The 27,028-nt window shown below is 45.4% G+C and overlaps 2 protein-coding genes across 2 annotated transcripts in view; one reads left to right on the forward strand and one right to left on the reverse strand.

Annotated features, from left to right (window-relative positions):
• LOC117191525 overlaps window positions 1-27,028 on the forward strand; it is a 138,003-nt gene that overhangs the window by 104,920 nt on the left and 6,055 nt on the right. Inside the window, exons 3-5 of the mRNA XM_033396366.1 lie at window positions 21,819-22,598; window positions 22,764-23,127; window positions 23,237-24,285. Of these exons, the coding sequence (XP_033252257.1) occupies window positions 21,819-22,598; window positions 22,764-23,127; window positions 23,237-24,285 (2,193 nt within the window). The remainder of the gene's footprint in view (window positions 1-21,818; window positions 22,599-22,763; window positions 23,128-23,236; window positions 24,286-27,028) is intronic.
• Window positions 17,554-18,869, reverse strand: LOC117189608 (trypsin alpha-3-like; the record flags this gene model as incomplete). Its single annotated transcript, XM_033394730.1, has 3 exons — window positions 17,554-18,381; window positions 18,442-18,718; window positions 18,772-18,869. Coding segments are annotated over 3 exons (720 nt in total), but the record flags the coding sequence as incomplete, so codon positions are not given.

The raw sequence follows: 27,028 nt of genomic DNA on the forward strand, positions 1-27,028 counted from the left end.
GTGTGCTTACAAAAGTTCTTAGTGTTACGGCTTATTTCTGCTGATTTTCTGCTGCTGCTTGAGTCGCGTCCGTATGCTGCTGTTCTCTCCTTTTCACTGCTTCGCTCGGTCCCTCTTCTTCTCTGTCCGCTGTTGATCTGCTTCTGTTACTACTGCTGTTGCTGCTGCTGTTACTACTGCTGTTGCTGCTAATCAGCTGTTCCTCTGCTGCTGTTATTACTGCTGTTGCTTATCTCCGCTGCCCCCTCAATAGGCCAGCTGGCCCACTCCTTCTTACACTCGGTCATCCTGATTAGTCATCAGTCCCTGATGACCATGCGTCCTCGTTTTCTACAGAAAAGCTCCATAGTTTCATGTTATCATTGCTTGTGGTCGTATTGCTTGGTCCTTCGACGTCTGCTGCCTCCCGAACATTATAGCGTCCGCCTCGTTTCACGTTGGTTATTTCGTATGGTCCTAAGAATTCGCTGGCCATCTTTTTTCCGGTTACAAATTGTGTTCTACGTATGGCTACGAGATCTCCGACCTTGTATCCGTATTCGCATTTCCGCTTTTCATCGAATTGTTCCTTGTATCTGTCCTGGGCCTGCTGAATATTTTCTTTTGCCTCTTGTCGCATCTTTTGCCTCTCGTCTTCAAAATTATCAACCATCTCTTTTTCTATTAGCTAAAGTATGTCGCTATCCGGTCCACAACGCATTTTTACCCCGATCATCAGCTCAAATGGACAACGCTTTGTAGACACATGAACAGTGCTGTTAATAGCCCTCTGAACTCGCGGTACGAACTTATACCATCTTCCAGGTTCCTCCGACGACAATTCGGAAATGATGCTCAGAATAGATCGGTTTACGCATTCAATTTGTCCGTTTCCTCTTGGTACCCCTGTGGTGCTCCATATGTGTTCGATGTTCTTTTCCTTGACAAACTCCTCAGAGCTTGAATATGTAAATGCTGCTCCACGATCGCTTACTATGCGTGCCGGATTACCAAATACATCAGACCACTCCCTTAACTTCTTGAGAACTTCGTCTGCTCCTGTTGTTTTTGTGGGATACATCCATACGAACTTACTGAAGCTATCAACCATTGCGAAGATGTAATTGTACTGATTTGAAGTAGCATCCATAGGCCCAAGGTGATCCACGTGTATAGTATACAGCGGCTGTGATCCTTTGTCAATTTAATGCAGAAATCGCTCTTTTTTGCCAAGCTTTTTGTTGTAGATTATACATTTCATACAGTTTCCTATGATCTGCATTACTTTTCCTTCCAGATGTGGAATCCATTGTTTTTTGAGCGGCAAAGTGTCCTGCGTTGTGAGCGTCGGTTATTATTTCTTTTTCTAATGACTTCGGTATTGCCAGCAAGTCCGTGCCTTGCCCCACTTTGTATACGAGACCAGCCTTCAACTTAAAGTTGTCATATGGTTTACTTTTCAAAATTTCGGAAACTGCTTTGATCATCGTATCCTCCTGCTGGGCTTTCTTAATTCTTGCTGTGACTTCCGAAGATACCATCATGACATCAATTGGGTACCTACTCAGGCAATCCACATGCTTCAGCCGTTCTCCTGGTCTGTGTTCCACTTCAAAGTCGTAGTCCTGCAAGTACAGGACCCATTGGGCTACCTCCCGCGGAACGTCCTTCTTGCTTAACGTTTGCTTGAAAGCAGCGCAATCCGTTACGAGCTTAAAGTTGGTTCCAAGTATGTACTGACGAAATTTTTTGCACGCTAGGAAAATTGCTTTGGCTTCCTGTATATAGCTATGTTGTCGTGCTTCAGACTCCGAGGTTTTCTTACTCCAGAATAAGATCGGATGCAATTGTCCTTCGTGCCATTGTAACAACGCCGCTGCAAACCCGTCCTTAGACGCATCAGTGTGTATCTCGGTTTTTGCATTCCTGCGATAAAGTTTCAAGACCGGCTCTTTCACCAATGCTTCCTTTAATGTAGCGAACGCCTGCTGCTCCTCCATACTCATTTTAAATGGGACATCTTTTCGCAGCAGATTGGTCAGTGGTTTGGCGATTAGCGAATAGTTTCTTATGAATTTACGGAAAAACCCAGTTAATCCTAAAAACGACTGCACAGCCTTTATGTTTTTCGGCATCGGGAACTTGCTGACGGCTTTGGTTTTCTCCAATCCAGGCTTGATTTCACCTCCTCCAATTTGATGACCCAAAAATGTAATGGTCGACTGCAGAAATCGGCACTTCTTCCACTTCATCTTCAGCCCGTATTCAGCTGCAGCATCAAAAACCTTCTTCAGCTTTCCCAGGCATTCGTCGGCGGTTTCAGCGTGTATAACTATATCGTCCATATACAGGTCAAGAATGTTTTTATTTATAAGGTTTTGAAATACAAAACTTATAAAACGGATGAAAACTGCTGGCGAATTGCAAAAACCGAAAGGCGCACGACTGAACTCAAAGAGGCCTTCCTTCGTTATGAACGCCGTATATTTTTTGCTGCTTTCTTCCACAGGAACGTGGAAAAAACCATTTTCTAAGTCCATGATGGTGAACACCTTAGCATTTTCCAGTTTTTCCAGCACCTCTTCAACGATTGGAACGGGAAAGCAATCTTTCAAGACCATCTTGTTCAACTGACGATAGTCCACGCAGACCCGGCTGCTCCCATCCTTTTTCTTGACAATTACAGTCCGACTGGCGAAATTTGATGATGAGCGTCGTATTATCCCAGCCCATTGGCCCATTCATCGATCTGCTGCTTGACAACGTCGGCTTCGCTGATGGATACTCGACTTGGCGAATGTCGAAACGGCGCTATTTTCTCGTCCGGTACGATCTTCAGCATGATCGGGCACACTGCAGTCTGCTTCTTTTCAGTAAAGTCCTGAATCATTGATTGGACGGCATCTCTGAACTGCGATGGAATGTTTATGTCAGTATTTGCTTCGACCACGTTGTAAATACTTATCTGTTTGGTGTCCTCAGTTTCCTCCCCCGGCAGGGGAGAAAACTTATATCCTCCTGGCGTTGATGTCATTGTGAACTTGGATATAAAGTCGTGTCCAAGCAACAATTCGCATCCGACGGCATGATCGGCCACCACAAGGAATTTGTGTGCCAGTCGCATTCCGTCGATCTCCACTTCTGCCGTAAACTGCCCTGCGGAGCGTGTGATGTTGTTTCCAAGTCCCCTCAAAGTTGACGAACTGGCTTGCAGATGGATACCACTCATTTTGCCGAACACTGACATCTTTAATAGGGAAACATCTGCACCGGTGTCTATGAGCACCTTGACTTGCACGTCGTTAATTTTAAGAGACTTCAGGCGTTTTTCCTCGTATGCAACGTGTTTGAGATGCCAAGCTTTTTTGGCACTTATGTGTTTCAAAAATGAAAAGAGATTTCGGGTTAAACTTTATAATTCGTATTTAATCTTGGTGGCTTAGCGGAAGCCGATTGCTTGCTATTGCCAGATAAACCTTATGCGAGATCGATATGCAACCAATGCGCAGAGGGGTTAGCATAGAACTAAGCTATAGACGACGGCGTTAGATCAAAGTGATTGCCGAAGTGGCGGCAGCAGATCAAAGTAGTTGCCGAAGTGGCGGCGGCAGAGAGCCCCTTTAGCGGGAGAGCGCAGCAGCTCTGCAGAACGTCAACGTTTTACAACATAGGCGGCTCTCTCTGCTCATACAATAATAATGTTAAAGTTACGGTTATTCTTCAGCGGCTGGCCCGAACATACTCCCCCCGTTGGGAGCTAGTCTTTCAACAGATTCCTTAAGGGGCAGCAAACATAGCCGAGTGACGGCTCTCCTGATGTTTCCTGAGGATGTCTTCAGGTCAGCGACGCGACACACTCCGTCCTTGCCCAAAACGACATCGACCACTCTAGCCAGTGGCCAACGCATTGGAGGAAGATTTTCGTCCTTCACCAGAACGAGGTCGTTCTTGCAGATGTTTTGCGCGGGGTACGCCACTTCGCGCGCTCTTGCAAAAGAGTGAGATACTCTTCGCGCCAACGGCTCCAAAATATTTGCTGTAGTTGGGTGACCCGCTGCCAGCCATCCAGACGATTGTAGTTCAGCTTCGTTAGGTCAGGCTCGAGGATTTGCTCATGGGGGCCGCCTAAAAGCAGATGAGCAGGAGTCAAAACGTCTAAATCATCAGGATTTTCTGAAAGCGAGAGCAAAGGGCGAGAGTTAACAATTGCAGTGATCTGACAGATCAGAGTGCGCAGCTCGTCGAAGCTAAGCACAGATGGTCCAACTGAGCGGTACAGGTGATATTTTGCGGTCTTCACGGCCGCTTCCCACAACCCGCCAAAATGCGGAGAGCGAGGTGGGATGAAACGCCAGTCGATCGAGTCAGCCAAGCAGGATTCGTTGACCTCCTTCATATGCGGTTCGCTCAGACAAAGCTTCTTTAGCTCCAGAAGCTCGTTCTTGGCCCCAACGAAGTTTGTCGCATTGTCCGACCAAATTTGACTTGGCCTTCCTCGAGTGGAAGTAAAACGCTTTAGTGCGCCTAGAAACGATGCGGTGGTCAAATCCTTTACGAGGATCCTTCACCTTAGAAGTGAAACAGATGAATACGCTAATGTAGCACTTGATCGGAGGCCTCGTGCGGATTTCTGATCGGTAGAAAAAAGGTCCACAGTAATCTACTCCAGTGACTTCAAAAGCTCGAGATCCTTCCAAACGTTCCTTAGGTAGGTCTCCCATGATGTGTTCGACCATGCGCGGCCTAGTCCTAAGGCATCTCACACATCTGCTGACGACCCTTGACACTGCCTTAATACCTCCAATGGGCCAATATTCCAGCCGAATTTTGGATAGCAAGGCGCGAGGTCCGGCATGGAGGTTTCTTTCATGATAATATCTTATCAGCGCAAAGGTAATGGAATGTCCCTTTGGCAGAATGAGCGGGTGCTGAGCGTCAAATCCTAGCGATGAGTTGCCAAGACGACCTCCAACTCTAACTAGTCCAGAATGATCGATGAACGGGTTGAGCGAACTAATAGAACTGGATTTCATGACTTGACCATTGCGCCGAATCTCCTTTATGTCCATCCACAAATTTGCCAGCTGAATGTGTCGAATTAGAAGATGCGTTCCTTGCCGAATATCAGAAACGGTGAGTCCTGGATGCCTAAGGCGATGTATAAATTTATGCATGTAGGCGAATGTGCGCTGCATGCGAAAGAATGAATTCGCAAATTTGCATCCGGACGTGAGATCGGCATGTGGAGACGTGATTAGCAATCCTCTCTTGTGAAGCTCCAAAGTTGCTATGTTGTTAGATGGAGATACAGTCCACTTATCCTTGGAGCCTAGCAAAAAGGATGGGCCGTGAAACCATAGCTCTGACTGGATAAGATGGTTGGGAAGCGAGCCTCTCGAGAGAATATCAGCAGGATTTAACGATGTGGGAGCATAGCGCCATTCCATGGCTGCCGTCAACTCCTGAATTGATGCCACTCGATTTGCCACGAAAACTTGAAATTTAGCTGGCTCGTCCCTAATCCAAGATAATGCTGTTGACGAATCCGACCAGCAATAGAACCGACCTGTAAAGATTCCCATTTCCTTTACATTCTGCATGATTTTCGCAAGCAAATGGGCTCCACTTAATTCCAGCTTAGGAATCCATATAGTCTTTAGCGGCGCCACTCGCGACTTTGAGCACAAAAAGGGGCTCAAAGACTGGGCTTCCCTGGACACGACATACACGCAAGCGCCATATGCTTCTAAGCTGGCATCACAGAATCCGTGAACTTCTGTAGCCACACTAGAACGAAGAACCAAGCGAGGAAATGAGATCCGAGAAATGCTTGCCAAACTATTTCTCAAGTCCATCCAAGTTGAATGCAACGCTGAGGATAGGCTTTCATCCCAATCCAAATTTTCTCTCCAAAGCTGCTGAAGGAAGATTTTGCACCTGACAATGACTGGATTTATCAATCCAAGAGGGTCGTAGAACCGCGCAATCGTAGATAAAACCGACCGCTTCCATCATTAAACCTTAGGAACTTCTCTATGTCATCTTCAAGGGTTCCCTCAAGTACTTCCTGGTGACTTGAGCACCATTTCCTAAGTCTAAAATTACCACGGGACAGTAAAGCTGATGTTTGGTGCATCTTGTCCATGACCTGTGCGACCGAATTACCGCCCGAAATAAGGTCATCCACGTAAAACTCCTGCCGCAGAGCAGCTGAGCCAAGAGGGTAGGACTCACCCTCGTCGATGGCCAGCTGGTGCATTGCGCGGACCGCTAAAAATGATGCAGCCCTCGTCCCGTATGTGACGGTGTCTAATGTGTAGACTTGAACCTCGGACTCGATGGAATCTCGCCATAGGATGCACTGATACAAATTGTCGGGTGGAGACACTCGTACGCAGCGGTACATTTTACAAATGTCCCCAGTGAGAGCGACTGGATATGTTCGAAAGCGAATCAATATGTTAAACAATGCAGGCTGAATAACAGGGCCTGTCATCATCACATCATTTAGAGAATATCCAGTTGATGAACCTGCGGATCCGTCGAAAACGACACGGAGTTTTGTCGTCGTACTGTCCTTCTTTAGGACACAGTGATGAGGCAAGAAATATTTGCAGAGACTACGGGAATCAGGGTTGACTTGGTGCATATGATGCAAATTAATGTACTCCCTCATAAAGGCGGAATACCGCTCCTTGAGTGTAGGATTACGCTCCAGTTTTCGCTCCAGACTGATAACCCGTCGATAAGCCTGAGCATAAGATTTTCCTAAACGATCAGTATTGTTATTTAGCGGCAGACGAACGCATACTCCCCGGATGGCAACCGTGAAAGGTGGCTTACGAAATGTGCTTCACAATCGTCTTCTTCTTTGGTATTCAACCCAGCCTCCACACAATTCTCGACTTCCCAAAACATACGAAGAGTTTTATCCAACCTTGCTTCCATCTCAGCTATCGAATCTGGACAATAGTGCGTAGCCAAAAGCGCCGAGCTTGATACCATCTGTCCACCGCCAGATAGGATCCACCCAAGCCGGGTCTTCTGCAGAAGAGGCAGTCCATCGGTGAGTTTGATTTGCCCTACGCAGAGGAGATCATAAAAAACGCTCGCACCAATGAGAAGATCAACCCGTTGAGGATTGAAAAATGCAGGATCAGCGAGCTGAATGTTAGATGGAATACGCCAATCGGATACATTTACTGTCATACTTGGTTGAGAATCGGTAATCGTGGGGGCGATGAGAGCAGTAAGTGTAGTTGTGTAAGCAGAGGTGCGAGAATGCATACAAATGCTTATGGTGGATCCCTCAGTAGAAACGCTGGTATCGCCCAGCCCAGACACAAGTGCAGACGATTGAGTTCTCCTAAGCTGAAGCTGCTGGGCGAACCTGGATGTGACGAGATGCAGCTGCGATCCTGAATCTAAGATGGCACGACAAGGAACTAAAACGCCAGACCGATTCTTTACGAGAACCACGGCTGTAGCCAGAAGCACGACATCAGAGTGAAGACCTTGGGCAGCAAGAGAGGTAGACGAAGGTAGAGACGAGCTGCTAGCAGAATTTTGAGCAACGGAAAGAGTGTCCGGTTGAACGGCCAGATCGGGAGGAGTAATACCTGGGCAGCCTTGTGTTGTGGGCTGTATACTATCGAAGTGCAACAAAATATGATGCCTACCGCCGCATACTCGACATTTTCCACTATTGCATGCGCGGGTCCGGTGCCCCGGCTTTAGGCAATTGAAGCATAGGGAAAGCTTCTTCACTTCTTTGTGGCGCAGCAACGGTGAGAGATTTCCGAATATCTTGCACGAGTATATTCCATGGCCCGCTGAGTGGCAAAAGACGCATACAGACGGGTCGGCGGAAGAGTTGGAAGCTACAAACGTTTTCTTAACCTGCGTATAGGAATGGTTTTTTCCCACCTGATCGCTAGTAGCGTGTGTCGCTGTAGCATATTCCAACCGCTCCATTTTCTGGCAGCGTTGCTGCAAGAATTCGAAGAATTCCTCTGCGATAGGTATAGCATCCGACGATGTGTGCTCCTCCCATTTGGTTTGCGTCTTCGAATCCAACTTCTGCAGCATCATGTTGATGACCATGAATCCTGAAATCTCCTCAGCAGTTCCCAATGTCTGCAACGCTCGCATGTGTAAATTGACTGCATCCGAAAACTCCCGAAGCCCTTTAGCAGAAGGCGAGTCTACCCTCTTTAGCCCAAGAATCTTCTTGATGTGTGCCTGGAAAACAAGTCTTTTGTTATTAAAGCGTTTATTAAGTATGTTAGGTATTATATTAATATCTATATACGGTCACACCATCCAAGGGAGATAGAATAAAAGAGAATCTTGAGAAAACGCGTGCTTAAGTCTGAGTGTCAATACACTACATAATTGGCGACGAGCATAAAATAAAACGTATTAATATACATACACATGTTAAAAGTGCATATAATATATGAATAGCAACATGACGAAAAATGAAGCACCAACATTCTATCAAATGGCAACAATTGCTGAGTTTTCGCCACACCAAGAAACGTTCTGCATTTGGAAGGAAAAATTCGACATACATTTGTGCGAATTGAATGTGAAAGAGGAAAACACAAAAAAGGCAGTTTTGTTGAAGTCGATCGGTACAGCGGCTTACACTGTACTACATAGTTTGTGCAATCCGGTATCACCCGTATCAAAAGCATACAAAGAATTATGTGAAATTTTAAAAACACACTACACACCACCTACACTCATATTCAGAGAAAGAAAAAAATTTCACATGTCCACAAAAAGTGAAGATGAGACTGTAGCGGAGTGGTATGCTCGAGTTAAACAATTGGCATTGGAATGCAAATTTGGCTCAAATCTGGAAGCGTTTGTATTAAACCAATTTGTGATGAGCCTTCCCAACCCTATATATGAAAGAATATGTGAAGAAGACGAAAATCTAACTCTGGCTGATGCACTCAAGAAGGCGATGATCATGGAGACGAAGATCAGCACAAGGAAGACAGAACACAACGTCAACTACATGCATCAAAAGAACGGGACTAGTCAATGGCAGAGGCAAAGAGGCGAGAACAGAGATCAAGCAAAGAGCAACGGCAGAAGTCATTTCAAGGGCAACCGAAACGTGAGTTACAGAGGCGGCAGAAGCGACGGTGACGGCGACGGCGAAAACGACTGCGACGCTGGCAGAGAAAAGAAGCAGCAGCCATGCACACACTGTGGCTGGCGAAATCATAACTCAAACAATTGCAAGTATAAGGCATGCAAATGTCACAGCTGTGGAAAAACAGGTCACTTGGCGAGCATTTGTAAAAATAAATCAAAAAAATCCGTAAATTATGTATCTCAAACAAAACATGACACCTATTCTGATAATAATTTTGATAATGATAATTATAACTTTTCTATCTATAGCGTTGATACAACGTCAACTAATGGAGTATATTATTTACCTGTAAAAATTGATGGAAACATAACGAAAATTGCTTGCGACACTGGTGCACCGTGCACATTGGTTCCAAAAACATTTTACGAAAGCTTAAATACCAGCAGACCACTTAGAAAATGTCTAGTTCCATATGTAGATTACAATGGAGATTCAATCAAAGTTATTGGTGAGTACGATGCAACGATCGAATATCGAGGTCTAAAAAAACAAATTGTTGTTGTTGTAACCAATGCAGTGAGTCCACCTTTGCTAGGTAGAACATTTTTGAGAGCTTTTAATTTTGAGTTAATTCAGGTGAACAATGTGTACGTAAATGAACCAAATTCTGTAATTACAGAACAGATTAAATCGGAGTTTGCTGAAGTTTTTGAGCCTCGTTTAGGTTCATATACTACGAATACGATATCGTTACTATTAAAAGAAGATGCAAAACCAATATTTTTCAAGCCTAGGTCAGTACCATTAGCATGGAAAGAAAAGATTGAAGTGCAGTTACGAAAATTCATAGATGATGGAATTTTAGAGCAAGTTGTTAGTTCTGAATGGGCAACACCTTTGGTACCGATTTTAAAACCAAACGGTGACATACGAATTTGTGGTGACTATAAGGTTACATTAAACCGGTCTTTAGTCGACGTAAAGTATCCACTACCTCGAATAGACGACATTTTTGCAGCGCTTGAAGGGGGTACACTGTATTCAAAACTTGACCTGTCAAATGCTTACAATCAGCTAAATTTAGATGAGCAATCTCAAAATTTGTGTACTTGGAGCACACATATTGGACTATTGAAAGTTAAACGCTTACCATTTGGTATAAAAACTGCAGCAGCTATTTTTCAAAAAACAATGGAAGGGTTGTTTCAGGGTATGCGAGGAGTTGTGGTTTATCAAGATGACATAACAGTTACAGGACGAGATCTTCAAGAACATATTTCAAACCTAAAAGCTGTACTTAGAAAACTGAAATCAGTTGGAATTAAATTAAATGACAAGAAATGTGAGTTCTTTAAATCCAAAATTTGTTACCTAGGATTTTCAATTGACAGGATAGGACTGAGCAAAAACAATGATAGAGTTGCGAGTGTATTGTTTGCACCGGCTCCGGAAAACGTATCACAGCTTAGAGCTTTCATAGGCATGGTAAATTATTATTCAAAGTTTATCAATAATTTCGCTCAGATAATGAGTCCTTTATATGCATTATTAAAGAAAAATACCAAATTTAATTGGACACGCGAATGTCAGAGTGCATATGAAGAGGTAAAGAAAGAAGTAACTTCTGAACAAGTTTTAGTTCACTACAACCCAGATCAACCGTTAGTATTAACGACTGATGCTAGCAGTCATGCAGTTTCAGGTGTTTTATCACATAAATGCAATGAAGATATCAAACCAATAGCATTTGTATCAAGAGCATTATCCAAAAGCGAGCATAATTACAGTACAATCGAGAAAGAGGCCCTGGCTATAGTGTTCTGTGTGAGTAAATTAAGACAGTATCTTTTAGGAAACAAGTTCATCCTTCGAACAGATCACAAACCATTACTAAGCATATTTGGAGACCTGAAAGGACTTCCATTGATGGCCTCTGCACGAATGCAAAGATGGGCACTGACTTTGTCAGGTTTTCAATATACAGTTGAACACATAAAGGGGACCTTAAATATAGCAGATGGACTCTCAAGAATGCCTCAATGGGAAACGGCTGTACCAAACGAAGACTATAATTACATACATTTTATACAGTCCGAAAAGGTGTTCAAAATTAGCTTCAAAGAAATAGCTCGTGAAACACGACGTGACCCAATATTATCAAAAGTTTGTGAGGCAATTAACACTGGTTCGAAGACAAGATTAAAAGGCAGCGAGTTTTCTGCCTACATCTCTAAAACAAATGAACTTTCAGTGGAATATGATTGTATCTTATGGGGACACAGAGTAGTAATTCCAACCAAACTGAGACAAGCTATTTTAGCAGAATTTCATGCATCGCATTTGGGAATAGTAAAAACCAAAATGTTAGCACGTTCTTATGTGTGGTGGCCTTGCATGGATTCTGAAATTGAGAAATTAATTCGAGATTGTATTCCTTGTCAGGAACTACAATCAAGTCCAGAAAAGAGTCTGTTAATACCGTGGAAATCCACAGGAAAGGCTTGGAGTCGAGTACACATAGACTTTGCAGGACCAATTAGAGGTTTTCATTTATTGGTTATTATAGATTCTTATACAAAATGGGCAGAAGTATTCAAAACGAAGGAAATAACTTCATTGTTTACTATCAACAAGCTTAGAGAAGTATTTTGTCGATATGGTTTACCAGACGTGTTAGTTAGTGACAATGGACGACAGTTTACTTCTGATGATTTTAAAACGTTTATGAAAAACAATGGTGTTAATCACATTTTTACTGCTCCAGGACATCCAGCGACTAATGGTCAAGCAGAAAATTTTGTAAAGACTGTTAAGAAATCACTATATGCAAACATAAAGGCTAATGAAAGACAAGATTTTAATACAATTTTAAATAGATTTTTGATCGATTACCGAAATACGATTCATTGTACTACGGGCGAATCTCCTGCTAAATTATTTTTTGGTCGTACACTAAAAACAAGATTTTCGTTGTTAAAACCACCTACGGTGGAAAGCATAATAAATAAAAAACAGACTGAGTGTGTTGTAAATCACAAAGGTAGACGAAGCACAGAATTTTTAAAGGGTCAAAAAGTTATGGTTAGGGACTACAAAAATCCTAACAAAGCAAGCTGGACTCAGGCAACTGTAAAACAACAACTGGGCCCGCGTTCGTATTGTTGTATTTTGGCGAACAATAACAGAGAAATAAAACGTCACCTGGATCAAATTAGAAACCAAAGCACTAACAATCATACATCGCCTAATGCGAAAACACCTGATGTCGAAAGCAATTGTTCAGTAGATGACAATTCCAAAACCAACAATGAACAAATAGTTTCTCAACCAACACCCACCAGGAGAGAGTTGAGACCACGTGAGGCAGGGAAGGTAGTAAAGCGTATTTAACAATAAAATAATATAAAGAAAGGAATTATGAAATCAAATTATGTACAAATTAAACACTGAAACAAATACTAAACAGATTAAGAAGAAAGAAAAATACGAAATCACATAAATTTTATATACGCTAATTAGATTAAGTACACAAATCAAATTGTTATAAGAAAATAGATTTGTAAATGACATGTATATTAAACATCTAAGGAGAGGCGTGTTAGGTATTATATTAATATCTATATACGGTCACACCATCCAAGTGAGATAGAATAAAAGAGAATCTTGAAGACAACGCGTGCTTAAGTCTGAGTGTCAATACACTACAAAGTATATCCAGAGCCGCACGATAATTGGCACTGGAGAGCTCTAACATTGAACATTGCCATAAAATCCGAGAGCTCGACGTATCCACCAGAAAATTTAGGCACCTTCAGCTCAGGAAGTCGCTGCTTGTGAGCCATGATGATGGGACTATGTCCGGAATGGCTTGGCAGAGTCGTAGAATGGGCAGCGGCGTGTGACTGGCTTACTTCAACAGCAGCCAGCAACTCAGCTTTCAACGATATGAAAAGAGTATCGAAGATTTCGCGCAGCTCACTCCCAATCTCGTTTTGATCGAGAGCCTCCAACTCATTATGGGCCTTATTAAATTCCTCTCGAATTTCTGCCAACATATCAAGGCGCACCTCGACTTCCGCGGCGGTCAGCTTATCGATTTTATTCCCCGCGAAGGATTCGCCAAGCCTGTGCAATCGATCATATAATGACTGACTTTTACGCTTATACAGACTCAGTCTGGAATCAGCCACCACAATATTTCCGCCCGCGCCTGTATTCGGATCGTTGTCCATGTTAACCGTTGTGCAATTCGACACAACAACGGAAAATGAAATACCGCTTAAGCGACGATGTATAGACGCGAGAGCGAGAATGCAAGACACGAAAAGTCAATAACCGCGGCTGCAGCTGCGCAGAGAATGAGAGATTCGACGCTTAAAGTACCGGAATTTGTCTATAAATATTCCAGCCGCACTCTCACTGAATTTGCACTTTAAACTGTTTTTCAACGTGCACCCAAATGTATCTGTTGGTAGTTAAACTACCCAACAACAAAATATTGTATAAATAATAAGTGTTTTAACGGAACGCGATTAAGCAATGGTTTTATATCACGTCGGGGGGTCACCAATGTTTGAGATGTCAAGCTTTTTTGGCACCTATGTGTTTCAAAAATGAAAACAGATTTCGGGTTAAACTTTATAATTCGTATTTAATCTTGGTGGCTTAGCGGCAGCCGATTGCTTGCTATTGCCAGATAAACCTTATGCGAAGGTTCTATTAGCATAGAACTAAACTATAGACGACGGCGTTAGATCAAAGTGATTGCCGAAGTGGCGGCAGCAGATCAAAATAGTTGCCGAAGTGGCGGCGGCAGAGAGCCCCTTTAGCGGGAGAGCGCAGCAGCTCTGCAGAACGTCAACGTTTTACAACATAGGCAGCTCTCTCTGCTCATACAATAATAATGTTAAAGTTACGGTTATTCTTCAGCGGCTGGTCCGAACACAACGTTTACGGCAGCAGCACTCGGGCAATCCTTAGACATGTGTCCAGTCTGATTGCAGCGGAAACACTTTAATGCAGCTCGGCAATCCTTGCGTAGATGCTCCTGGGATCCACAATTGTAGCAGTTTGCTTCCTTTCATATTTGGTGAAATTGGACTTCTTTCCGAACGGCTGTGAGTCTTTTTGTTTCGGGGCCAAACCCCCATCAACCGCGAGCGTTCTTTCGTAGATTTCGTACTTCTCTCGCAGCTGCTTGTATGTGCTGCATCCATAAAAGGTGTACTTATAATCCGTTTTTAAATTCAGTCCGTCGACAATGTATCGAATCACCGACTCCGTGTCTGTTGTCCCACGTGCTCAATGCGTTTCATCTGTAGTATATATTCGTGAGAACTTTCGCCGGCAAACTTCACTCGCATAGACAATTGATTGTGAATTTGCGCACTGCATAAACGCTCACACTCGAACTCCTGTAAAAGTTGGTGACGCAATTGGCCGTACTCATACACTGCTGTGGACTCGAGAAAAAGAGCAGCTGTACCTGTCATTTTTGCTCGGGCTTGCACGTATTTTTGTTTGTCATTTAGTCCGTATGCTTCAGCGTTTAGCTCGAAGTTAATAAACCACTGCTGTACCGACATATTTTCTCCGTTGAATTCTGGAATAATTTTGGCAAAATTTTCCACTACCAGCTTTGCATCATTTTTCTTGTCTATTTCATCAGCATTTATTTTCATCGAGAGCAGTTGAACCAGCTGTTGGAGCGTCTGTGTGTTTTCTTCTAGGAGTGTTGACCTCATCGCTTCCTCGTTCGCGTTTTGCTGCATATTCCCGGCTGGTGGTCCACTTGTATTTTCCATTATAATTCTACTGCGCAATACTCTTGTGGGCAGCCGGCTTGAAGCAACCCTTTTTTCTCGGTTCTTCTTTTCACCCACTCGCTGTCTCGCTTCCTCTGCTTGCGGCTTCTGAGAGTCTAATGCGCAGTTTTTTTGCACCAAATTTTTGCTTTTCCGTCTCGCTTCGTCTGCTGACGGCTTCTGAGATTTTTGATTTTTTCCACTTTACACAGGCAGTACGCGACTGGTTGAGCCCCCAAATGTAAGATATTATTTAGAGTATTGTTTATTCGTATTATTATCGCGGTGGCCTGGTATGTGTGCTTACAAAAGTTCTTAGTGTTACGGCTTATTTCTGCTGATTTTCTGCTGCTGCTGTTCTCTCCTTTTCACTGCTTCGCTCGGTCGCTCTTCTTCTCTGTCCGCTGTTGATCTGCTTCTGTTACTACTGCTGTTGCTGCTGCTGTTACTACTGCTGTTGCTGCTAATCAGCTGTTCCTCTGCTGCTGTTATTACTGCTGTTGCTTATCTCCGCTGCCCCCTCAATAGGCCAGCTGGCCCACTCCTTCTTACATATATTCTTGATCAGCATCAATAGCCGAGTCGATTGAGCCATGTCCGTCTGTCCGTCTGTCCGTCCCCTTCAGCGCCTAGTGCTCAAAGTCTATAAGAGCTAGAGCAACGATGTTTTGTATCCAGACTTCTGTGATAGGTCACTGCTACAAAAATATTTCAAAACTTCGCCCCGCCCACTTCCGCCCCCACAAAGGACGAAAATCTGTGGCATCCACATTTTTAAATATACGATAAAACCAAAAAGGCAGAATCGTAGTGGATGACTATATGTTTTAGAATGTAAGATCTCAACCAGATCGTATAATTATTATAGACAGAATCAAGAAAACAATTTCATTCTTTCTCGCTCTGTCTCTCTCTTCCACACAGGTTTCATGGTCGGTTTTGCCAATTGCAAAAAATGAGTTCAAGGATCTCAGAACCTATAAGAGCCAGAGCAACCAAATTTGGTATCCACACTCCTGTGATATCGGACCTTGACCGTTTCGTGTCCAAATTTCGCCACACCCCCTTCCGCCCCCGCAAAGGACGAAAATCTGGGGCATCCACAAATCTCAGAGACTATTAAGGCTAGAGTAACCAAATTTCGTATCTGCACTTCTGTTAGATCTCACTATAAAACGTATATCTCAGAATTTCGCCCCACCCCCTTCCGCCCCCACAAAAGACGAAAATCTGTTGCATCCACAATATTGCACATTCGAGAAAACTAAAAACGCAGAATCATAGATAACGACCATATCTATCAGATTGCTGAATCTGGATCAGATCGGATCATTTTTGTAGCCAAAAGCAAGAAATCAATTTTCAGTGGCTACGCAGCGCCCGACGTCACGCTCAGACTGATTTTCTGTCTCTCTCGCACGCACTCTTTGTCGTGTCGTTTAATATTAGCGGCGTCTGCCGGAGGAGAGCCATACTGACTTAGTATCGGGTATAACTGTAGAGTTGCGGTGTCCGCTGCAACTCACTACGTTCCCCCTCGTTTTGTATTTGTGTGATGGTTGCAACAGCTGTGCGGCGCCGGCATCTCCCCTGTTTTCTCCACGAGTGCTAATGAGCAAAGACACTTAAATCCATTGAAAATGTTGCACATTGCACATCCCATGCGGGTTCTCATTAGGGGAAATTAACAGGAATTTTGATTAGTCGGGAAACTGGACTTTGTATGGATTACCCCACAGGACTCATGACCATCTGGGGTTACTTGGTTTTGCACTTCCTCTGGCTCTTGCTTTCCATGTCTCAAAGTTCCGACTGCAAGAAGTAATCCCATTTCCAGCGACTGTTAATTGAATTGGCTTCTTCTTTGTCGACTTTGTCACATCTGTTCCTTCTCTGCCGCCACGCCTATCTCTGCTGTGTGTGTCTTTTTTTGTGCGCACTTCTCTTTTTGTATACTCGGTATCGGTGGGTATATTTTATTTGTGTGACAGAAAGAATGAGGCAGCTTCAATCCGATGGAAAGTATTTTACGCAAAGTTAAGAAAACACATTCCCATGTGTTCAGAAATGCAATGAAAATTCTCTCTGACTTTACTGATTTGTTTAGATAGTTTTTTGCATATCTACTAACGTATTAGGTTAGCATTTTGTATTTATGATATAGAACTCGGCTTGAGCGCATATTCCCGACAAACAACAGAATGGAGCAAAGAACTCCCCAACTGGAAATTATCTGTGGCTGTAGTAATGATAATAACGACTACGTTTCAGTTTCAGTTTGAGTTCTTTTTTTGTTCTCTCCTGCAGGTCGTTTAATTAAATGAAGTCGTTTGCATTAATGCTTGTCATTACGCATTTGCCTACTGGAGTCTCCTCTAGGAGTCCTGAGTGGAAGTTATGGCAGATATGCCAGAGGCACATAGAAGTGAGTGCGTGTGCAAAATTCATTACCTAAATGGATATCAGGTGCCTTTTGCTGCTATCGCCATCCTGCTGCTCTTGTTGCGAGTAATTTTCGTATTTTGAACACTACCCCCTTTATGAATTTATCGTGTGAATAAGGGAGTAATGAACCATCTACTTTCCGTGGGACAGGGACCGAAGAAGGGACCCAAATTTATTTCACGCTCTGGCATCGCGCCCTATGTCCGTCCCTAACTGAAACCGAATTCCATGTTCACTTCACAGCAAGGAAAAAGCTGATTTCGTGTGGGATTCTGACAGGGATACTGGTTGCGGCTAAATTGAGGGACGAATGTCAATTAAAGCCCCATGGACGTGGCCCTTGTGCGGGGCCTTTGTGGCAATTAAGAGCCAGAGCTTGCTGCATATTGCGGCTCCCGGGTGACAGAGCCAGTAGCCAGAAGGGATTGCAAGTGCCAGGCGGTGCCATACGAGTAGCTGTTGCCTCTATTCTTCGAAAATCAGCAAGCTTGTGTTCTATGCTGTGGTTTGGATTAACAACAATTGTCTTGTACTTTCATCGATGCATCTCACAACCGAAAACTAAGTTTATGAATGAATGACTTATTCGACTTCCAAATTGGCTCAAATATTAGTTCTGTTCTGTGTGATGCTTGGACAGGCATTGTCTCTCTTTCCATCGAATCATCTCTCATCTGAAAGCTGTGACTATGACTTTCAAGCCACTAACAGCGAGAGTAAGAAGATGAATATTGAAATTATGTTCATGGTGATGGTGGAGCAGATGCTCATCGTGTCGCGTATCCAATCAATGTTGCTCTGACCGTCCGTATAGACGGAGGGAATCGAGGATCCACAGCCCATAGGATAGGTGACGATGCCAACCATTATATTGTCTTTGATCAACGGCCCTCCAAGATCACCGGAGCATGGACTGGAGTCATTTCCGTCATTTTTGCTACACATCATGCCGCATTTGAAGCTCTTTAGTTTTTTCTCGCAGTACGCTTGGTCTTTTAGAAGCACATCGATCTGCAGGATATTCGAGGCCAAGGGACCTCCCTGCAAAAGTTTGTAATATTTCGAATCTGAAATTTAAGTTTCCTTCCGTCGATCTCATACCTTGTATATTCTGCCCCAGCCCAAAACTATGTAATTCGAGCCAAACTTCGGGGGGTCAGAGGGCAGATCGAGAAATCCAATGCGGGGATTCCCAGTGGGCATAGAATATTTCAGACGCATCATCGCCATGTTGTCCGTGTTCAACATGGTAAAGTTCATTGTCACGTACTGTGCCTCCACCGGGGTGCAGACCGTCTTGCCCGTGACGAGCTTTAGCCGGTTCGGTGATCCCGCCGCCACCAGCAGCACCCGCGTCCTAAACATGGTCTTCGATTCGCTAAATAAAGGCAAAAGTCATCGAAAGATATCTCAAAGGCAGTGTCCACCTACTCCATGACGCAGTGAGCGGAGGTCAGCACCCAGTCCGGCGTCAATAGGCCACCGCCACAGATGTGGTTATCGCCAAAGTATTTCACGGGTGTCCGGGATCAGGGTGTCGTTATTAAAGTCGGGCAAGGAAAGGCGCTTCACTCGGCTCTTACTCTCGCTCTATAAGGATTCCACCAGCCACATGAGTAATATCATCTTTAATACTCTGAAATTTGTATATTTCATGGTTATAAAAATATGTCAGTTCTGAAATACGTTTGACAGTTCGATCGAGGGATGGTGGTGGCATCAGCTGTTGTATCCTTAGGATCCTTGCAACTGTTCTTCCTTCCGGTTGCCTGGCCGCTCTTCAAGTTTTAGTTTCTTTCCTTTGTTCTTAATGCCCGACTTACTTTTTGTGTCGTTTAAGTTTCCACAATTTCCACTCCTCCCCCCAACCCCCACGCTCTAACTCCTTTGACACCCCTTTCCCACGACTCCCAGCATTTGGCCGCGTGTTTGTGTAAGGCTCAAAGTATGTTTTAGGCAAAAGTTTGTTTGGCAAACTTTTGTCAAAGTATTTTCAGCTCTCGAATATTTTCATTTGCTGTTGCAGCTTCACCAAATAATTGAGGTTTAGTTTCTCTCTCTCTCTCTGTCCATCTCTCTGCCTCTATCGTTTATCTGTTTGGTTTTTTCCTTTTTCGAACACTTGGGTACGGCAGAAGGAGGCACAGGCTGCGATGATTTGCGGCAAGCAAATTTATTGACAATTCATGGTCAGCCTTATCCCTTCTCGTCCTTTCTCTCCCTTTCTCTCTATCTCTCTCTTTGATTGTGATTGCGAATGTGGTGCGGCTGTTCAAGCGGGTGGCAGGCCATGACAAAGTGCCGCACATTAAGCTGTAGATTTTTCATTTTTCTTCGCCCTATCGCGTACGCTTCTGCCATTTTTTTTTGTCGCTTTCGCTCTTGCTGTCTCGATGGCTGTTTTTATTATCACTGGGGCCGCAGCTGAAGACAAACGCAAAGAGCGCAAAAGTTTAAATTAATGACACTCAACTATTAGCAAAATTAAAAAGTCCCAAGATGATGTCTGCAAACTTGGGAATGCGGTCAGGGGCGACAGAGACGGATCCCTGTCTCCCTCTATCTCTCTCTCTCTCTCTCTCTCTAACTCATATTTCTTTTCTCTTCGCTAAGAATCAGAGCAATTTTATTTGACAGCGCCTCAAAGTAGGCAACAGGCTTGTAAATTGCCTATGACGCAGTATCTGAGAGATACTCTGAATAGAGAGCGAGAGAGAGGGCGAGGTAGCAGCTGCTGCAAGGACAAACTTTCACCAATTTTCGTCCAACATTGAAATGCACTCTGAGAAAGCAGGAAACAGCCCTAAACTTATCCAAAATGGCTGCCAGGCGAGCTGCAGCGACAACGCAAAGTTGCAACCACATTTGCTAAGGCTATGCAGAGAGACACACAGACAGAGAATGAGAGTGGAAGGAAGAGACATTTATTAATAAAACATTGGGGATAAACCACATTTATATCTTCCTGCCTTCCTGCACTGCCCGCCTGCCGCCTCGAATGGCGTTGGCTCCTGTGAAATTAGTTAATAAATAAGGCGGTCAAGTTGATTTGTGTGTTGCCATTAAGCGAAATTAATTAGAAATTATAGCCAGTGTCTGCGGGGAGAGAACTGTCTGGAAGTGTTTGTGGGCTAGGAAAGCAAGTGGCAGGCAGGGAAGGTGGAAGTGGAAAGTGGAAATTCATGTCAGAGCCGGAGAGACACAGGTGCGGCAAAGTAATTGACAATTTTTTGCATTTCACTCGCGAATCGCGACAAAACAGGTCCTGAGCACTCTGCCTCCGGATGGACGGAAGAACACTTGCGACTCATCTACTCCGCACCGCTGTTTGGCAGCGTAATTGAATTTCGGCAGCTAGATGCTGTGGAGCAGCGGCACGGCCAATAATTAAAAGCGGTCCGCCAATAATCAATTGCTCCAGCACTATCAGCCTCAGCGGCACCACTCGACACTCGGCACTCCAGCTGAGTGTGGTGGCAGGTGGGAGGAGGCACAGTCTCGGGAAAAGAGCAACAGGCAGTGGGATAGAAAGAGGCTGGAGACAGGAGGAAGGCGGCAGGAGACCGGCATCAGGAGGGAACATCGAAGTTCTCGTAATAGAAATAAATTGGCGCCACCCGCAATTCGAGGCAGACACAGGAACACAGCGACATGGACATGGACATGGAAGAGCAACAACTTTGGACATTGTCTTGCTGTTCGACAGTCAAGTGCGCACTTGAGCTAGTCCTTCTTTATTATGGGGAATGAGAAAGAGAGGCCCAGCCCTTGCGTGTGGCAGGCAACTCATGAATTTCCAAGTGGAAAACGAAGCCAGTTGCTAGGCAGGCAGGCAGCTGGTTAAAAGTAATGGAGCTACGGCGTTGTTGCATGCCCCGTTTGGGCGCACCTAATTAAATCTAACTTTATTAGCGCTTTCAGAAGCCAAAAGACACGACACTTATTCAGCGCCTGACAGGTGGCTCATTCCCCACACACCACTCCACATACGAGTATATATGCACATAATAGACATCTTTTGCATGGTATTTAATTGGCACACATCCACCCCTTAAGATCCTGCTGATAATTATTGATTGATTAAATCTAGATCCTAGAAATAATTATTAAGGATATATACAGTACATGGAATGTTGTTGAATATTTGACAAACACTTTCAATGCCACCACCAATCCACCACCCACTCACTGTTTATATGATTTGTGTTCTACCGTGTGTTTGTGTGTGCGTGTGCTTAAGCCTGCCCCAAAAGCTCCTTCTCTTTAGAGGAATTAAATTAGAAGAAAAACAAAACAAAATGTTATTAATGGAGAAAATGCAATTAATTTTACTCTCTGCTCTGCTCATATTTCTCCTACTCTCTCTGCATTGAAATAAATATATAAATCATTGGGAAACCCAATTGCAAATTAATTAAAAACTGTGCAACAATGAACCCACAATCAACGTCCCATCGAATGGGCCGGACAACGTGCAGCTGATTCGGCGACGTCCAAGTCCAAGGCAAGGGCTACGCCCAGCCTGAGGCGCGACGCTGCCATCGATACCGATGCCGAAGGGACAAATGTGGCAGATGACTATGACAATGACAATATCCTCCACGTCGATGTCAATAGGGATACTGCTGATGATGAACGATGGCCCAATGCCCGGCCGCAGGCTCCCCCTAGCACTAGCATTCGCAGTCGCACTCATGCACCCGCTGATATGGCCAATGACAGGACGCAGACCAGAACAACAATAGCAATTCGTCAGAACAGCAACATCTGCAGCAACACCAACAGAACTACAACTGCAACTGCAGCAGCCACTTCTTATAGATTAGCGCCGAGAGCCAGCTTTCCGGAAATCATGCAGCCCCGTCTCTCCCTCAACGGGTTGCTGAACCCCTCGCTGATGCCCTCGCCGCGACCGCTGTACCGGGACCACAGCTCGAGGTCCATCAATCCGCTGACCGCCTACGAGCAGCAGATGGCCGAACTTGATGGAAGTTTCTATGCCAGCAATGCTGGCTATCTGGGCGCCGGGATGGGTGGCAGTGCTGTCGGTGCCACAATTTGCACGAATCTGACGGTGGGCGGCGGCTCGAGTGGCGCGCCCAGTGGGGGTCTGTCACACGGTGGTGGTACCATTGGTGGTGGTAGTGCCGCCATACACACAACCGAACTCTCAATTACGCCCACAATGGCCGCCGATGAGCATTTCATCGATCTGGGGAGCCTGCGTCGCTTCTCGATCGATCGCCAGAGCTTTCTCGGTAAGGCTCTCCCTCTCCCCCATCCTCTCTCTGTCTTTCTCTCTCTCTTGTAGACCCCCCTCGCTGTTTGTGTGTCAGAACTCTCCGACCTTTATGCCGCCCATTCTGTTGATGTTATCCTGTTCGTGACTAATCGAAGCTACTCCTTTTCTTCCCCCGTCGTAGATCTAGGACCAAAGTTTGGCATGTCCCAGCCGAAATTCGGCCAGAGCGTCTCGCAACAAGGTTTCTTCACGTCACACGACAGCCTGGCCACACCATGCGCCTCCCGAGCCTCCAACTCTCAAATGGCCACCGTAAGCACTGCCTCCGAAATGGATCTACTGCACAACAAGCAACGCAACAAGTCGCGTGGCCGACTGAAAACAACAGGCAGCGGCGACCAGCGGCTCCTGGGGGGCACGGGCACCTGGAACCGGTCAATGGGCCGCGGCTCACAGGATAACACGCTGGCCGGCGGTGAAGCCACCAGCATACCCATGGGAGGGCATACTCAATACGGTGGCAACTACTGCAACGGCACAGATCGGTTAGTAACCCAAATATGATTTGGCAAGGAAAACAAAATATATTCAATTATTGAATTCCCTCATGGTATGCCGTGTTAAATCCCACACATAATCTTGTGTATCCCGCAGCTACCCGCGTTCACGATCACAGCACCAGCAGCCTCACCATAATGCTGCCCCAGCCCCGCACCGCTATCAGCTGCAGCATTCGATATCCGCGGCGACGCACCAGCGACACTCACACGGAACGTCCTCACAGGGAGGAGATGGCTCGGGGCACCACGGTGGCCAATCCCATCCAGCACACCATGGAGGCGGCGGTTGTGGAGCCGGGTCACAAGGAGGACAACCACACCACAAGAAGGCGCATCGCACCGCCTCGCAGCGAATTAGAGCGGCCACGGCGACCCGTAAGCTTCACTTTGTGTTCGATCCGGCGGGGCGGCTGTGCTACTACTGGTCCATGGTGGTGTCCATGGCCTTTCTGTACAACTTCTGGGTGATAATCTACCGCTTCGCCTTCCAGGAGATCAATCGTCGCACGATTGCGATCTGGTTCTGCCTTGACTACTTGTCGGACTTCCTCTATCTGATTGACATCTTTTTTCACTTCCGCACCGGCTATCTGGAAGACGGGGTGCTCCAGACAGATGCCCTGAAGCTGCGGACCCACTACATGAACTCGACGATCTTCTACATCGACTGCCTGTGCCTGTTGCCGCTGGACTTTCTCTATCTGTCCATCGGCTTCAACTCGATTCTGCGCAGCTTCCGGCTGGTTAAGATCTACCGCTTCTGGTCCTTCATGGACCGCACCGAGCGGCACACGAACTACCCGAACGTCTTTCGCTCGACGGCCCTCATCCACTATCTGCTTGTGATATTCCACTGGAACGGCTGTCTCTACCACATCATCCACAAGAACAACGGCTTCGGGTCCCGCAACTGGGTCTACCACGACTCCGAGTCGGCGGACGTAGTGAAGCAGTATCTGCAGAGCTACTACTGGTGCACTCTGGCCCTCACAACCATCGGAGACCTGCCCAAGCCGCGCTCCAAGGGCGAGTATGTGTTTGTGATATTGCAATTGCTATTTGGCCTGATGCTCTTTGCCACGGTCCTCGGCCATGTGGCCAACATTGTGACGTCTGTGAGTGCAGCACGCAAGGAGTTTCAATGTGAGTGTTGGCATCATTCTATAAGCTAAATGGGAATTCCATTGATGCTATATTTTCACAAAGGGCTTGACCTGAATTCCTCAGACTATTACAGCAAGTTAATTTTTTAGGACAAAAACGGTTGGGGAGTGAAGGAGATGTTAGATACCTGAAAGTATTATCTCTTGGTATGTCACACAGAAAACAATTTCATAAATTCCAATCCATGACAACATGGTCACGACTTGTTGCCTAGGAGGGGTCTGGAATGTTCACAAAACGGGAGTAATGGCATGTAATATGAATTTGGACTCGGAGAAAGGAAAGAACCCTTCAGCAACAATGGGCGGGGAAAAAAGTGCCATCTTGGCACAAACTGTATGCAAAATATGGATATCTGTTGGCACTGCTGCTGTCATGGAAATGTAATGTCCATTGTAGCATAGGAGTAGGAGCACTGTGTAGCTTAAGGAGTCCAGCGCTGAGGAATGGAGTGGACTGAAGTGGAGTGGAGTGGGGAGGTCTGGCGTAGCATGGAGAACTCGAGGCCTCTCTTGTAGGCGCAGTTGGGCGTGCGGCCATTAGCTAAATGATCTCGTTTACTCGGCAGGGGCCATAAATAACTGGACGAAATGCTAGAGCAATCCAAGTCAGCTAAGTGGAAAATGCCAAGAGAAAGGCAAAGAGAGGGCGAGACAGAGAGAGAGAATAGACGAGCGAGCAAGAGGCAGAGCCAAGGAGAGCATTAGTGATACTGGACCAAAAACGAGGAAGTGGGAGGAGAAGAAGCAGCGGGAGGAGCCAGCTTGCTTGGTTTTCCTGCTTTCATTAAGAGCAACGTCAGCTGGAAAATATTAAAGCCACTCACGGCGACAATGAGACACACAAAAAGGATGCTAGATGAGAGAGGACGGGGGGCGGGGGCGGGATTGTGGCAAACAAAGCACAATTGATGCCAGTGGGCGTGGCACCTTGATTTCATACGCCCAGCTAAGAGCATGTCTTCCTGTTGCTATTGTTGCTTTTGTTGATGTTGGCCATCCTTTCCGACTGCTGGGCCCCCATCTTAGCCTTGCCTGGAGCCACCTCACTTCTGCTGCTGCCGCCAACTGGCCTCACTTGTTTATACAACACTTTGCATGTGTGCGTGTGTGTTTCTGTGTGTGTGTGTCCACACGGACAAGCGTTGGAGAGAAAGAGTCATGTCCATGACAAAGTCAGCAAGCAAAGTTCTGGCGGCTTAATGGTCGAAACGTGCTGTACAACTATTTTCTGGCTTTATGCTCTCTCCACTTTTTCCCCGTTTCCGTTCACTTCTGCTTCACTTCACACTTCGCTTTTCCGGTTTTTTCTTCTCTTCTGGTTTTGCCTGCATATTTGTGTGGGTCAAATTTTCAATTTTTTTTGCGACCCATTCGAATTACATATTGGGCCAAGCATAAAGTAGATGAAATTGTTCAAAATTTATGCGGCCATCGGGTCATAATCGGGTTCTCTGATGGCTGTCGTGATATACTCGTCAGTGGACACCACAGACGGAATGTGCATAATATTGTCCTGCATTTCCCGGACCACAAAGTAGAAGATTGACCACACTGAAGGAGGAATCCTTGCAGGAATCCTGAGAGCTTTTTCATAGACTTTCCTGAGTAGCTCCTCAAGATGGTGGTCGGTGGTCGCTGGTCGCAAGAAACACAATGTATTCAGGAGAAATTTGTGGAATAAAAAGCATGGACACATAATCCGACAATCAACTCCACTCAACTGAACTGAACTCGACGCAAACTCAGGACTCGATAGCTAATAAAACACTTTGGAGGAGCTGAGGCAGCAATTGTTGTTGCGGTCGCAAACTTTGCCGGAAACTTAATGCATCATGTGGCAGCGGACGAGGATGAGAATGATGATGGGAGGAAGCATGCAACGTTTTGGAGAACCATCCATCAATTGTCAATTCAGCGTTTGCGTTGAGTGGCCGGGCAGCCGGCCGTAGGAGGTAGTAGATGAGGGGAATGAGGACGATGGCGATGGCGATGGGCAATAGTTTTGGAGTGGCTGCCATAAAAAGAAATCATCGAGAATACTATGTATATATTGAATATGCACTGTCAATGCAATCTGCCAGAAGAGGTATGGCCAAAACGAACTGTAGATCAGGTAAACCCCAATAAAATCTACAGACTTGTCAACGGTTTAACAAGGCTTGAAAGTGGGTTTGGGCACCACATGTTTGATTTATTCCTGTGCGCCTTTGAGCCGCTCTGATGGGCCTCGAAATGGGCCCTCCCTCCCTACATGAGGAATGATTAATGAGTTAAATTTCACTTTGGTGGCGGATCTTTAGTTTAAACTTTGGCTAAACCCGAGACACTTACGCTCCCCCATCCTAATTTCCTTTCAAGCCTTCACGCTAGTCATGGCCTAGACGGCGGAATGACTGGGTCCAAGGGTCTTCTGCTACATTAGCCCATGACACCAAGCCAACCATCCAGGACTCCCGCCCACAGCCCCATGCCTGCAACAACTTCAAGGAGCACTAAGCTTCCGCTCTGATTCTCTCTTCCCTTTCCTGTTTCCTGCTAATGCTACTACTGCTATGGAAATGGCGGAAGGTGAGGGGAGTGGCATGAAAATTGATTTTCAAATAGTTGGTCTGCCTTTTTTAAATTTGATTGACGTTATTACATTACATAACATCACACAAGCAAAGCAACAGCAAGGGCCCCCATACTCACGCCCGCACCCACACCAAGAGAACCGAGAG

The sequence above is a fragment of the Drosophila miranda genome (assembly GCF_003369915.1).
Source record: "Drosophila miranda strain MSH22 chromosome Y unlocalized genomic scaffold, D.miranda_PacBio2.1 Contig_Y1_pilon, whole genome shotgun sequence".
NCBI lineage: Eukaryota > Metazoa > Arthropoda > Insecta > Diptera > Drosophilidae > Drosophila > Drosophila miranda.